Source organism: Agelaius phoeniceus, chromosome 6 (genome assembly GCF_051311805.1).
Source record: "Agelaius phoeniceus isolate bAgePho1 chromosome 6, bAgePho1.hap1, whole genome shotgun sequence".
Lineage (NCBI taxonomy): Eukaryota > Metazoa > Chordata > Aves > Passeriformes > Icteridae > Agelaius > Agelaius phoeniceus.
In genome coordinates this window covers 27,284,948-27,298,308 of record NC_135270.1, presented here as the reverse complement: position 1 = coordinate 27,298,308, position 13,361 = coordinate 27,284,948, and the positions used below count along the sequence as shown (strand labels likewise).

Genomic DNA, 13,361 nt, shown 5'->3' with positions numbered 1-13,361 from the left:
AATCTAAAACTTTCTGTGTGGATTGAAAGTTTGAAACTTGATCTGAGAGGTGGTATTTTAACTTCAGTGGGGGTACTAACCTTGAAAAGTAAGAGTAGATTGAATAACAGCTTAGCAAAAAGCACTTTGATGTGTTTGTCCCAAAAAATCCAAAGACATCTTCCACACCATGCTACCTACTACTTGAGAATAACCAATGGCATCAATAGAACATTCACTGTAACATTGTGCTAAAATTGATCCTCCAGCTCCTTCTTTCTCCTCTATGCACACATCTTACTTGAGGCATTTCCAGAGATGTATCTGTCCCATCAGGATGCTAGAGTTTAGCCATGGCCCCTACAGTGGTCAGATTTCAGCTGCTGTGGAGTTCCTATGTAGCAGTGTTGATGCCATGTGTCACATGAAAGCAAATGTTTCACGTGCTAACAACGTGTGGGTTCCTGGAAGCTCCCTAGAGCTTGTACTGCAGCGACTTGCTGGACCTGCTCCTTGTAAAAGTAAAAAATAATCTGAAGAAGGGGAGGTTTTAGTGGTGTTTGGAGGTGGGAGAGGTTGCTCTTTGGGGTTTTATTTTAATGTTGTTTTACATGCTCTGCATATAAGATATTTCTGACTTTGAAATATTTACAGCACACTTCAGCAGTTGTTCTCTCTAATCCACAATTCGTATTTGGGTAATAGGAAAAGTAGACAAGTGTCCATGCTACCAGTTTGTAAGTTTTGCAGCAATTGTTGCTTCTAATATTTGGCACTATTAAACTGTGAAACATTTCTGTTTTTACTCGGGTGCCAGTACTAAGCTTGAAAAATAAGAGTACTGGGGTGCCACCTAGTTTCTCCAAACCTTATTTGCTCCCATGTCTGGTGCATTTGTAAGGTCTTTGGAGCAGACACTGCTCTGGGTTTCTCTGACCTTGCCATGCTGCAAGTACTAACTGTGAGTGCAGACTTTTTGAAGGCTTGGCCCTTGGGCTTGCCTGCCTGACTTGGCTAGGAAAACATAGGATAAAAGGTTGGCTGCCCTGCCCTGCTCAGACAGGTGAACAAATGCATCTGCTGAAAGTGCCTTCTTTCACTCAGGAATCAGAGCAATGAGCTGGAAATAAATATCTATACCACATAAACACCTGTTGTGATCAAAACACAGTCAGGAAGATGAGGTGGTTTTTTACCAGTGTGTTCAGAAGTCCCTGAATCTATGCAGCTTTTTTGACCTGAGGGAATAATATGAATGGAAACCATGGTTTTGAGGCAGAATTCTCTCCCTTTTCCCATTGGAGGACTTAATGCTAGCACAGATTTGTACCTGCTGATAGACTGGGGGCTCAGTTTCTGGTCCAGTGAATACTGGAAGCTCACTAATGCCACATCTAACTTGTTTTCCCACCTTTTCTTTTCTCTGAGATGGAGCTTGTTCATGTTCTTTCTAAGGTCTTGCTAGCTCAACAACCCATATTCCACTTCAGTCGGAAGCCCTGAAGATTTCATTGTAGTGAAAATATCTCATGAATGGTATGTATCTGTCACCAGGTGCTGTATTTCAGATATACTGTAAGATTTCTATGTTCGCCATTTTTCAATTTTTTTAACAAGGAACTGCTGAAACATGCTGCTCATGCTTAGTGATTCTCTTTTCAGATAATTCTGTGAGTTTATTCTCAAAATGCATTATTTTGTGTCTAGTCAGAAAGTAAGAAATTAATAAACAATGTAAGTATAACCAGTAAGCTCAAGGCTTGGTAATTTTTGCCTACAATGGAGAGTAATTGCCATTTTTATTTGTGTTGTATTAGCGTGTCTTAACTCACATCTACTAAAATTTGCACCTTTAATGTTAACTGTTTATACATTTTTGTTAACCTTTTATACAGTGTTTTTGCCAATGACCTTCAACCATTCCATATGACTGGACACCTTCACAAGGAAACTGGGATGGCTGGGCTGGTTTGCAGTCAGTAATCTGCTGGTCAGGGCTGTGGGGGACCAAAACCTGAGAGCACACCATGGTGTGCACTGTCCCTGGGGGTAGGTGCAGCGCTCTGGCACTAAGGGTGCTGGGAGCCACTTCCATATGTGAATCCCACAGATTTCTTTCATCAACAAATAGAGCTAAGAGCTTTATCAGTCCAATATACAAACAACCCCCTAAAATACAGCTGTGAATAAAAATTTTCACTCTCATGCAGCAGTCTTCGTTGGTAGCAGTAAAAAAATGGAAATATCTCATTTAAATGATAAAAATACGCTAGTTAGATCTGGCATTGCCAACATGGTGATTTCCAAGGCCCAGTTTCAGTTTCATGTTCAAAATATTAAAGCTATTTTGTCACTTGAAACCTTTTATCTATGTTTGTAGGAAATGGAAAGAGACTGAGAGTCCTTTGTCCCATGTGTTCATCTCAAAAAGCCTTTGAAGCTCTTATGTTAACTATTTGAGGTTCAGAAACAGAAGGGAAATTTCAAGATAATATAAACAGCTCCAAGGAGAAAATGTCTTTAACTCATGACTAAACAAGCAAACATATATTTTCTGTTTCAAAAAGATGACTGAACTTCTTCATGCCAGGAAAAATAAATCCATCTGATTTTGCTTTAAGCTGTCCTCTTTTTCAAATGCAGTGAGGGGCTCCAGTTCCTTTGGATGATGTAATTCGACTGTTCTGCTTGAGTTCTGCTCCCTGTTGATGTCATGTCACTGCTAGCCAACTATTCAAAGAGAAAAGCAACTTCTAGTTTAGACTAGAGCACGAGGAGGCTGAGGTTTATAACAACCCAGCATCTTGGGATGCCAGGTTAGATCCTCCCAGGCAGAGCCCAGCTTTAAGAGAAGCTCCATCCACCGTGGACTCCACTGCCTGCAGGTGGGTGGCACCCTGGGGTGGCTGGTGACAGCAGGTATGTAGGGGGCAGGGCAAGGGGGCTGCCTGGGGGTGTGCATGCTGAAGTCCTTTGGGGAAAGAAGCTGAGGGAAATATGTGGCTATTTTGGGACAGAAGTTCAGCTGAGAGGCCTGTGAAAGCAGGGAATCTCTGCATACTGAGTTGGAGGTTGCCATGCCACTCCTCAGCTGCTTTTGACTAACTCCTCCCAACTTTTCTTCAGCTCTAGTATTCCATTCCCAAATGAGTGAACAGCTTCTGCTGCTCCTCCCCAGTGTTCTCAATATCCAAAGTATAGCTCCTCTGTGCCACAGTGAGGTCTAAGATTATGTGTAATGCATGGTTAGGAATGTGCTCAGATGTGGTCAGGAAACATTCTGGGATCATGGTTCAGTTCACCTGTGTCCACACTACGTTAATGAAACTGAACATCAGCTGTTTGCTGGCACTGGGGAGGGTGGCAGAGGGAAAGGGCCATCTGTGGGACCCAGATTGCTGGCCCCAGGAAAATTTCTCTGCTTGCTTGGCACACTGTGAGCTACAAGACTGTTGCCCCAGGGGGGGGCTGCCTTTTACTCCTGGAGTCAATGTCCAGATGTTTTGGGACTCTTGCTTATGGAAGCAACATGGCTGGAAACACAATGGGAGATAAAGGGCTAAGCTGTCATGCACATGTTTACATTTAATATGCTTATTTTCTTTGAGATTTGGGGAACCCTCTCCTTAGCAGGGATCAGACAGGATTTTCCTGTATCTTCAGGAAGGCTTGTGTGCACAGCTTATGTAAGGGAGGGTGATGGATTGTGCCAAACCTTCCACCTGAGCCATGTGAATAGACCCGGCCCCACCCAAAGGGCAGGCATGCGTGTGGTCACACGGCTCTGAAATCGGAGCTGGCTTTGCTCAGTGGCAGCACAGAGCGCTGCTGCAGCAGCTTGGTACAATGAGGGGTTCACTGAGTAACAGGACTGTCAGCTACAAATGGCCTTGCTGGGGATGCTGTAGCACAGGAAGGCGCCTGCACCCAGCTCTGTGCGTGTGTGTGTGTGTGTGTGTGTTCCTCTCTGGCAGACTGCTCCATCCCCGTGGGCAAAGGCAATGAGGAGGGGAAGCTGTGCTGCTGCCTGGAGAGCACAGCCTGTGCTGCCCTGGGGAAGCTCATGGTGATCAGCCCTCACTTGAGATCAGGGGTGGGAGTGGTAGCAGCAAACTCAGCATCTGCATCCCTGTGACTACCACTTCTGTGCTTTTTATGGCAAGGGAATTAAACATTTCTTCCCATCTTAGAGAGGGGCTGGGAATTCACATGCATGTTATGAGAGGAGAACAATGATGACATTTAAGAAAAAGAATTCAAATAGAAAGTGTTATGTCCTTATTTGATTTATGTGGTGTTGCCAGGAGGGGAGGAGCAGTGGGGGATGGGCTGGGAACTGTGGAGTTTTGGGGACAGGCTGCTTGTCCATGAGGTCTGTTTGATCTCCATAGTCTCTGTTTTCCTCTTAAACAGAACAAGATTGTGGGCAGATAAGAAAGGGTGGTAAGAAATCCTAACACATCTTACTGGTGGCTGTTTTGTAGAGGGGGATCTGGCATCAGGATCCTTCCTGTTAGGAAGCAAAGAAACACATCTGCCATCATGGAAAACCACTTCAGGCTGGAAACAAGGCACGGGAAGGGTATTCTTTGGGCCCTTCTTCCTGAGGTCAGTGGAAAGGCTTTCCTTCTCTGAAAAGGCAGCAAGAGAGGGCCCATAATTATCCTGGATGGGTGATTTTTTCCTGATCCCTCCAGGAAACTGCACGCAAATACTGTTGTGCCCTTCCTCTTATTTTGTTAGGATATAAATAACTGAGGAAATGGCTTTATTTATCACTGTCACATAAGTGTCCACCATTTAACTTTGAACTTTAGGTAGATATTCAGGAGTTAGTGAAATTTTATACCATATCTTTGATTGCCTTGTATCATCATAAAAAGGAAAGAGAGTGATTTACACATTTTACTATATAGATAATAATTAACTTGCAATAAGGATAAATACCTGCATCCAGGACCAATTCACCCACTGGTCCTCTGCCTACTATTTGAAAAGAGCAAGGACATTTTCTCAACACACAAAACCTAACCAACCTGTGCCAGATTTAAACCAACAGCTTACAGTACTAGTTGGCTAGTCCAGGGCATGAGTCCGGGAATTTTGAGGGAATATTTTGGGAAATACCTGTAATATAAATATTTAACTTACTTATTTTTAGCACTTTTATGTGACATTATATATGATATTTCTCTAGTGTGCATATGAATACATAAAATTAACTGACAAAGTTTTATCTATCCTGAGTTTGGGTGGGTTCCTAATTTCTTTTTATGTTTCCTTCTGTCCTTTTTGGAGGCAGGCTAAACTACACTTACTAAAAGGAAAAACACTGCTATTCCCTTATCTCAGGTCTGAGCTTGATATTTTTTACAGCCTCTGATTTCAGATGCGTGCCCATTTTCTAGTACTGGCTCCCAGCAGAAACTTTCTGATTCCTGGCAATGATGCCAGGTAAATGTGTCCTGTGCACGTGTCACCTCGTAAAGGCCAGAAAGGACACACTGCTATCTATATAAGTCACCAGAATTATTTTCCCTTTTGTTATTAATGAGAAGTCCTTGAATAGTAAACTTTGGAATCAGCTGGCTCTGCCAGACTGACTCCATTTGCCCTGCCAGCAGCAGGTATCTGTGCATAAAAGTGTCCTCAAAGCAGTGCTGAGCAAATTCCTTACACTTCACAGTTTCACCTTCTCGTTTGCTGTGTCCCAGTTTAACCACTTGGCTGTCGCTCTGATCTTTGTACTCTCTGCTGTGCTTTCATTTCCTGAGTCCATTGTCAGGTTCAATTTTCCAGGTAAGAATTTCTTTAGAAGGGCAGAACCTCCAGTCCAATTGTGCAAGATGCTCTTTACCAGAGCCTCAGAACTATGTATGACTTTTCAATGGGTTTACAGCAATTTTGGTGACTTTCATATATAATTTTTGAGTGTAAGAATTGGACAAGGCCAGTGACAACGTTTACTCATTGTGTCCTGATGGGTTAATTTCTTTCAGATCAGATGAGAGGTTCATAGGTAGATCATAAATACTTGGTCTCTGCTCCTGAAAGCAAAGGTCACTCTGCATTAAAGCAGTGAGGTGAATGTAGGAGTGGATCCAGTGGAAGTCGTTCTTCAGAAAAACCAGCTGCTGAATGTCAGAAAGGACTTCCTCCAAAACTGGGTAAGTCCATTCTTTTCATGTTCTTTGATCTTTTCTTTTCTTGTAATGTACCACTATGACTAGTTTTAGCTCCTAGCACCCTTTATGTGTCCTGAAAATGCAGATAATCTATTATGGATGTGTCCTCTAGGTAACCATCTACCCATGCAGGGAGCATTTCTAACTTGATGAAACAGATGAGCTGTTACATGAGGCAGTAGCTCAACAAATAATCTTCCTTTGTACCTAAATGAAACCAGTTCTATCATTATTCAGGGTGACTGCAGTGTTTGGATAGGAATCCTTAAAAAAAAGAAGCCTGCAGATGTTCTGAGAAGCATTTGGCAAACTCAGAAATGGCATTATGGGTTACTCAGATATGGATTATGACATGGGAGTGAGCTAATGTCACCTCTCCAGCAGGGAAAGGCAATTCTTTGAATATCTGCTCTTCAAATGGAGAAAACAGGCAGTGCTGAACTAGCCCACAAAATAAGAAAATGTTGAGAGAATGTTCTCCATAATTCTATATCAGATTTGCTCAATTCTTCCTTTCATTAGGCTTTCATCTACAGTGATGACCCTTCCCTGTGTGGTTCCTGAACAACCAGGCTTCAATGCTGTCCCTGTACTGAGGAAGTCAGGCTCTGAGGGTTAAGAAATATCTGCCCCAAAAAGAAATAACAAAAAATGCAGTAACAAATCATTGCTTCTGCACTTTCCACACCTCTTAATATTATAAAATGGCAATTTTTTTTTTAATACTAATCAGAGCATGGAAAGCTATCAGCTAAGGACTTTCCCATTTACAGTGGCTGCTGTTACTGGTTCCATGTTGCTGTCTTCTCATGCTAGGACAGATAAAGTTTTCTTTCTCAATATTTTATGTTTAATGAATTAAGTGGGTACAAAGCCCATAACTGTTCAGAACTTTGCCTTTGCAAAACAAACATGGAATTTTGGGAAGTATGTCACACTGCTCCACACTCTCAGAGGGTCTCAGATGTTTTAATTTTTCATTTTTTTCTCTCTTTGCAGTGGGTTGACAGCAGTAGACACCTCTCTCCTCTCCCATCACTATAACAGGTTTCTTGGTTTCCCAGCCAGGCTGATATCCAGGTTATACTTATCATTATAGAAGTAGTGGTCACTAAAAATGTCCATAGCCATGAATCATGCACTGATTTTTCTTTTTTAATTTTTTAAAATAATTCTCTTGCCTTCATAACAGCAAGGCTGCTGTTAAAATTTACAATGTAAGCCAAGTGTCTTCAAAAGAGATATTCAGCTGAGCTGAAATCCAGTTTATTGTGTCACAGACACTAAAGGCAAGAATCCTCCTTTCTAATCTTTCTGAATATTCATCTTGGGTGCTGTAAGGAATTACAAGCCTGACTTTTCACTGGTATGGATGAGGTAGACAAGAGTAGGGAAGAGGAATAATGTTTCCTGACATCCAGGCTAGGACCTTTTTCATGTGATTATGGACCTGTGTTACCATCCTTACTGTGACAGATGTGCAAAAGCTGAACCTGTGAGAGGAAAGAGACAAGATGGTTTCATTTCCTTTCTAAGCAGCTCTGATTTCTGTTGGAAATACTGTGATATGAAAGCCAAGAATAGAATCTCAACCAGCCCTCAGAGAGCACAACACACTTTTTCTTTTCTTTGGAGGTGATTTGCAGTTTCCTCCTTCTGGCAGTGTCTAAGATCAGGTCTCTGTGAGGTGCTTTCAGCACACCCAGGGAAGTTATTGATGGCTTGCAGGTAGAAGTGGTCCTCATGGGGTCAAGGAGACTGAGTAGAGGCTGAGAGCAAGAAAATACAGCTGCATAGGTACGTGTCACATTTTCATCCTGAAGCTAAAGATATATTTTTAAAGGGTGAGATCAAGCAAGTTAAAAATAAAGTTGGTGAAATTGAAGTGCAAAGTGCAAGCTTAAGGAAATGAAGGTAATACACTGGGTGTGGTATTGAATCTTGTACCTGTTGGTGCTGTGTTTCCCATATACACTGGTGTATACTGTTTTTTGTAGGTGGCCTGGCAGATTTTTTTAGCACTCAGCAGCCTATTGAGGTTTCTGGCTTCCTAGGTGACCATGGGCACCGAATATGAAAAAGATCATATCAAAAAGCTGCAGGAGCAGCGTATGTCCATGCAAAAGAAAACCTTCACCAACTGGATGAACAATGTCTTCTCCAGGAATAATGTAGGTAGCTCCTTCAATTTGAAGATTTTGTTATGGGTTTTGTTTTATTTTCCCACTGTATCCTTTTTAATGTTATTGTTAATGTATTTTTTCCTGGATGTTGTCACTTGCAAGCAAGGAAGGATTTGACTAACCAGAGTGCTCCATCGTGTATCTTTTACCTCACATCTGTCTCCTTTGTCCATGGTACCAGTCTTCTCTGAAATCAGGGTTCATTATGTAGACTGTATAACCCCATCAAATTGTGATGTCCATTGTACAGTGGTGATCCTCTCAGAGAAAAATCCTCATTTGCTTCTTTTACCTGTAAATAAATTATCTGCAGATGTCAGGGTTTCTCCAAGCAATGCTCAATTCCTTATTGCCTGGCCAAAATGTCTGACTTTGGGCTATGCCTGATCAGTTCAGTTCAAGTTGCTGCTCAAAGGATCTGAAAAGGTAGCCCTAAATTTGGGAATTTCAGACATACTGCCATGCAAGTACAGACCAGTTTGTTTTGTAGCTCTCAGAATTCAAAAAATCTTCAGAGCCAGTGTGCAGTCGATACGTGTGTGCAAGGTAATGCCAGCATATTCCAGGCTCCAGACTTACTGCAGATAAAGTTTCAGGCATGAATGATGTAGCTGTGTCACAGAAAGGAATGATGTTATCCAAAACAATTCCGTTTTCTGGAGTCTGTAGTAGACAGTAATGAAAATGTATGTTGGGGACACCAAGCAGGACCAGGCCACTGGGTCCACTGTAGCTCATCACCTTGTTTCAGTACCAGATGTGTTTTTTCAGTGTAATGTTTTGAGTTTGTGATTCATACAAAGGCAGCTGCAGAGCACAACAAACTTTCAAATTTATTTTTCATAAAGGGAGTGAACAAATGCAAAACACACGCTTGTTTTGCCACCTGCAGAAAGTTAGGTTTTTATGGTGTAGGAAATCAGTTCTGTTTAGCTGTAGACATATACTGTCTCATTTTAAAAATACTTTCAAGTTCAGAGATAAAAATGCCACTCTGAAGTTCCTGCAATGTACTTGTTCATGTATCATAAATGTCTGGGGAGCAAAGCCTGTGAGAGCTTTCCAAGCCATATACGGTAGAGACCGCGCAGAGCTTATCTGGGTCTTCCTGGCAGCTTAGTCCCAGCTTTCCAAGGCAAACTTTGAGGTGATTGGATCATGCTACAGGACATTGCAGTGTTCTCAATTATACTGTTGACTACTTCAAGTCTAGCACTAAGGATGATATTGGATTGAATTTGTTAAGCTATCTGTGACTGGTGTCTTTATGAGAAGAATGAGGTAAAAGCTATTAAAACAACAGCTGGGTGAGACATAAAGCAGATATATGAAGCTTGTCTTTTTACAAATTCAAATTGAACTATTCTTCATGATGGAAGTGCCACAGAATATAACAGCCTTAACTTTTTTTATTGTAGTATATCATAGGCAGAATTTTAAGTTTTATTAAATATGCAAAAAGGAATAAAGTTGGCAACTTAACAGGGAGGTTTTTTTATTAAGATAATCAGTGCAGCAAGTTGTAAATCTTTGTGCCATACACAGCAGAGATTTAAACACTCTCTAACTTTTTTATACTTCCAGTGTTTTTTCCTTTCTCTGGAGAAAAGATCTCTTAAGCTAATTAGTAACTGATCAGAAATTAGAAGGTGCATGCCTGTTGTCTGTCCTTTCCCACCTTAGCATGTAAATATTCCCCTTAACATGTACATTTAAAAAAGATAATGGCTCCTTTCCTTCCTTCCTTCCTTCCTTCCTTCCTTCCTTCCTTCCTTCCTTCCTTCCTTCCTTCCTTCCTTCCTTCCTTCCTTCCTTCCTTCCTTCCTTCCTTCCTTCCTTCCTTCCTTCCTTCCTTCCTTCCTTCCTTCCTTCCTTCCTTCCTTCCTTCCTTCCTTCCTTCCTTCCTTCCTTCCTTCCTTCCTTCCTTCCTCCCTTCCTTCCTCCCTCCCTCCCTCCCTCCCTCCCTCCCTCCCTCCCTCCCTCCCTCCCTCCCTCCCTCCCTTCTTTTTCTTTCCTTCTTTCTCTCTCTTTTTCTTTATCTCTTTCTTTTTCTCTCTCTTTTTTTGATTAAAAAGACAATTTACTGTAATTGCAAAATCACAGTAATTTATTCTTAGGTGTGGTTTATTCTTAGGTATGGTTTTAATGTCACTTCTAGATGGCAAGTGGCATAAGGCCAAAAGGAAACACCCAAGGCAAGTTCTTGTTAGGTCAGAGTACAGACTGTGTCATGTTGTATCACCTAAGCACAGGGTGACCTCATTACTGGCAGCAATAAAGCACATTTTTGTAAATGATCCTAACCTTTCACTTAGTGTGAGATTCTGGCTAAAAATATGGAGACTTTGAATGGTAGTGCAGGTCCAAGCAGGACGTGACAAACTTTGTTGAGACTATGGAGTATAAGATGAGTCATTGAATGGAATTATCAGCTCAACTTTCAAATGAAATGCACAGCTCAGAGTAAAATTATTCTGATACAATAAAAGATTCACTTGAATTGGAATAAAAAATGTCAGCATTTCCAAAAGATTTGATTTTGAAAATGCTCAATTTTTTATTTTTCAAAATCTCCTACTTTTTCCTTTTTTACTCTATTGTGGGTTTGCATTTTTGTTTGGTTGTTGGGGTTTTTTAACTTCAGACTACCTTCATAATTAATGTAAGTCCTCCTGCAAATCCATTTTTTCTGAATTAAGACTCACCACTCTGTGGATATATGCACTGTCATAAAGACTCACTGGAACATCAAGAAGGTGTTGTTTGTTTCATTTTAGAAGTAGAGGGTTCTCTGTGCCAAATGTTAAGCTGGAGTCTGTACCTGGTCTTTGCAGGTAAAGATTGAGATAGAAGACATTTACACAGATTTGAAGGATGGCATCTCTCTCATGAAACTCCTGGAGCTGCTCTCTGGAGAAGCTTTGCCCAAACCAAGCCAAGGAAAGATGAGAGTACATTTTCTAGAGAACAACAGCAAAGCCATCACATTTCTGAAATCCAAGGTAAGTTAATATTGATATTAGAGATCACAACAGTTTATGTGTGGTAGTAATTAATTATAGCCTCCTCATGTTCATTGTGGTTTCCCCCTCTAGTATACAAGAACATATCCTCTGAAGACAGACTAGGGATTTTATTAAAAAGAAAAAAAATTAATCAAATTTAATTTCTTTGTTATTTGAGTAATGTGTTTTAGAAACAACTAATATTCCATTCCTTTGGAGGAAAGAAATGTGTTTCTTTCCACTCCCTAACCACCAGTTTTCAAAAAACATATATAGGAATTTTAAATTTTTGAGACCACTATCCCTTTGCTAGGCTTTTGCTGAAATTCATCATGAGCTGATAGAGGAGCTTGCACGTCTGTGGACTGATGAAAAGATGTAAACATTAAACCTCTTTGCTTAAGAAAAGGGCCTGAACACTCTCTCTAGTAACAGTTTGTTACACTGCAAGCTGGACACGAGTGCATTTATGCTGAACAGATACTGGTTTCTTAGCAGGTACAAGTAAAAGTTATTGGTCCTGAGAATATTGTAGATGGTGACAGAACCTTAATCCTGGGCCTTATCTGGATCATCATCCTTCGATTTCAGATTTCATCTATCAAACTTGATAAGGTAAAACTGTATCTTTGTCTTTTTGCTTGTGCAATTGTGGGGGTTTTTTTTCAAAGGGACAAAACAGTGACTTGGAGATAGAACATTCATGTTCTTCACCCTACAAATTTTTTACCAGCTTTTGACTTCATGTTGAATTTCTCTGTCAATAGTTTTCTCTAGATTTGAGTCCCATGACACTGCTCTGAAGAAGCACATGCTTTTTAAAATCATTTAACGTGTACTCTAAGAACGTGAAAAACAAGGTTCTATAAGGGTATTATGAAATCAAAGTTGATTAATTCTAACATTAGACCTGAACACATAATATTTTGTTTCTGAGTTCTATTTCACAGCTAAGGATGCAAATAAATTGAACTTTCCTTTCTGCCCGATTTCTACAGACCTTACAGAAGAGAAACATTTAAAATAATTCAGCACCTACATTTTACCTTATAGTTTCTGCATTCATTCATTTCACTTTTTTTTTAAGTTGAAAACTTCTATTTTCATGTTAAATTTTTCTACCTTTATGACAGATACAGTCTGTAAGTCATGACTTTGAGTGGATCTGTGAATTGAACAAAAGTAATACAAAGTGACCTTTGGGAACATAAGCGTAAACTCACTGATAATATTTTCATATATTGTTGACACCAATTTTTCTTTTCCCTGTTCTCTTCACAGGAAGAATTTGGAGGTAGAGCTGATGTTCTATTTGCCAATGAAGCCTTATTGCTATGGTGTCAGCATAAAACTGCCAGCTATTCCAATGTGAGTGTGAAGGACTTCTCCAAAAGTTGGAGTGATGGGCTGGCCTTCAATGCACTCATACATGCTCACAGGTAAGATTTGATGGATCAGTTCGGGCAGAGTTCCTCATTGCTGTTTCTAGCTCTGACACAAGTTGTTCCAGGGTCTGAATTACAAGTTTTTGTCAAGAAACTGTTAGATACTCTCTGCCCTTTCTTACTGAAGACTCTTCTTTCTTAAATTCTCTCTTTCCTTGGAAGGAAGAATAAAAAGCTCCTGCTTGGAAGCTCCTTTACTTGGGTATAATATTAAATTTTCAGGGGAATATCATGTATCTGAACAGTACTGCCCATTTGGTCTTAGCCCCTCAGTCATGTTCCCTTTGCTCTTTTTCTAAAATCTTTTTCAGGCAGTGATTTTATTGTATGAACTTTGGAGCATGTATATCTTCCTGTTCAATTGTAATAGAGTAAGCAACTTCTCAGTCTCTTTTTTTCTCCCTTCTCTGTCCCTTTGAAAAAGAGTGAAGGAAATAGCCAAAAGCAGGAGAGAAAAACCATCTATGATAACCTTGAACACTTCTTTGTCCTCAACAGTTCTGCTATATCTTACAGGGGATACCATAGTGGGATTGTGGAACTTCCCCAGCTGGGAGTCACCTC

General features: G+C 40.5%; 1 protein-coding gene across 1 annotated transcript in view; it reads left to right on the top strand.

Moving 5' to 3' along the window:
* Positions 1 to 6,489: 6,489 nt before the first annotated feature.
* SPTBN5 (spectrin beta, non-erythrocytic 5) overlaps positions 6,490 to 13,361 on the top strand; it is a 92,818-nt gene continuing 85,946 nt past the window's right edge. Inside the window, exons 1-5 of the mRNA XM_077180556.1 lie at positions 6,490 to 6,522; positions 8,219 to 8,335; positions 11,182 to 11,349; positions 11,851 to 11,967; positions 12,634 to 12,791. Coding sequence (XP_077036671.1) covers positions 6,490 to 6,522; positions 8,219 to 8,335; positions 11,182 to 11,349; positions 11,851 to 11,967; positions 12,634 to 12,791 — 593 coding nt within the window. The remainder of the gene's footprint in view (positions 6,523 to 8,218; positions 8,336 to 11,181; positions 11,350 to 11,850; positions 11,968 to 12,633; positions 12,792 to 13,361) is intronic.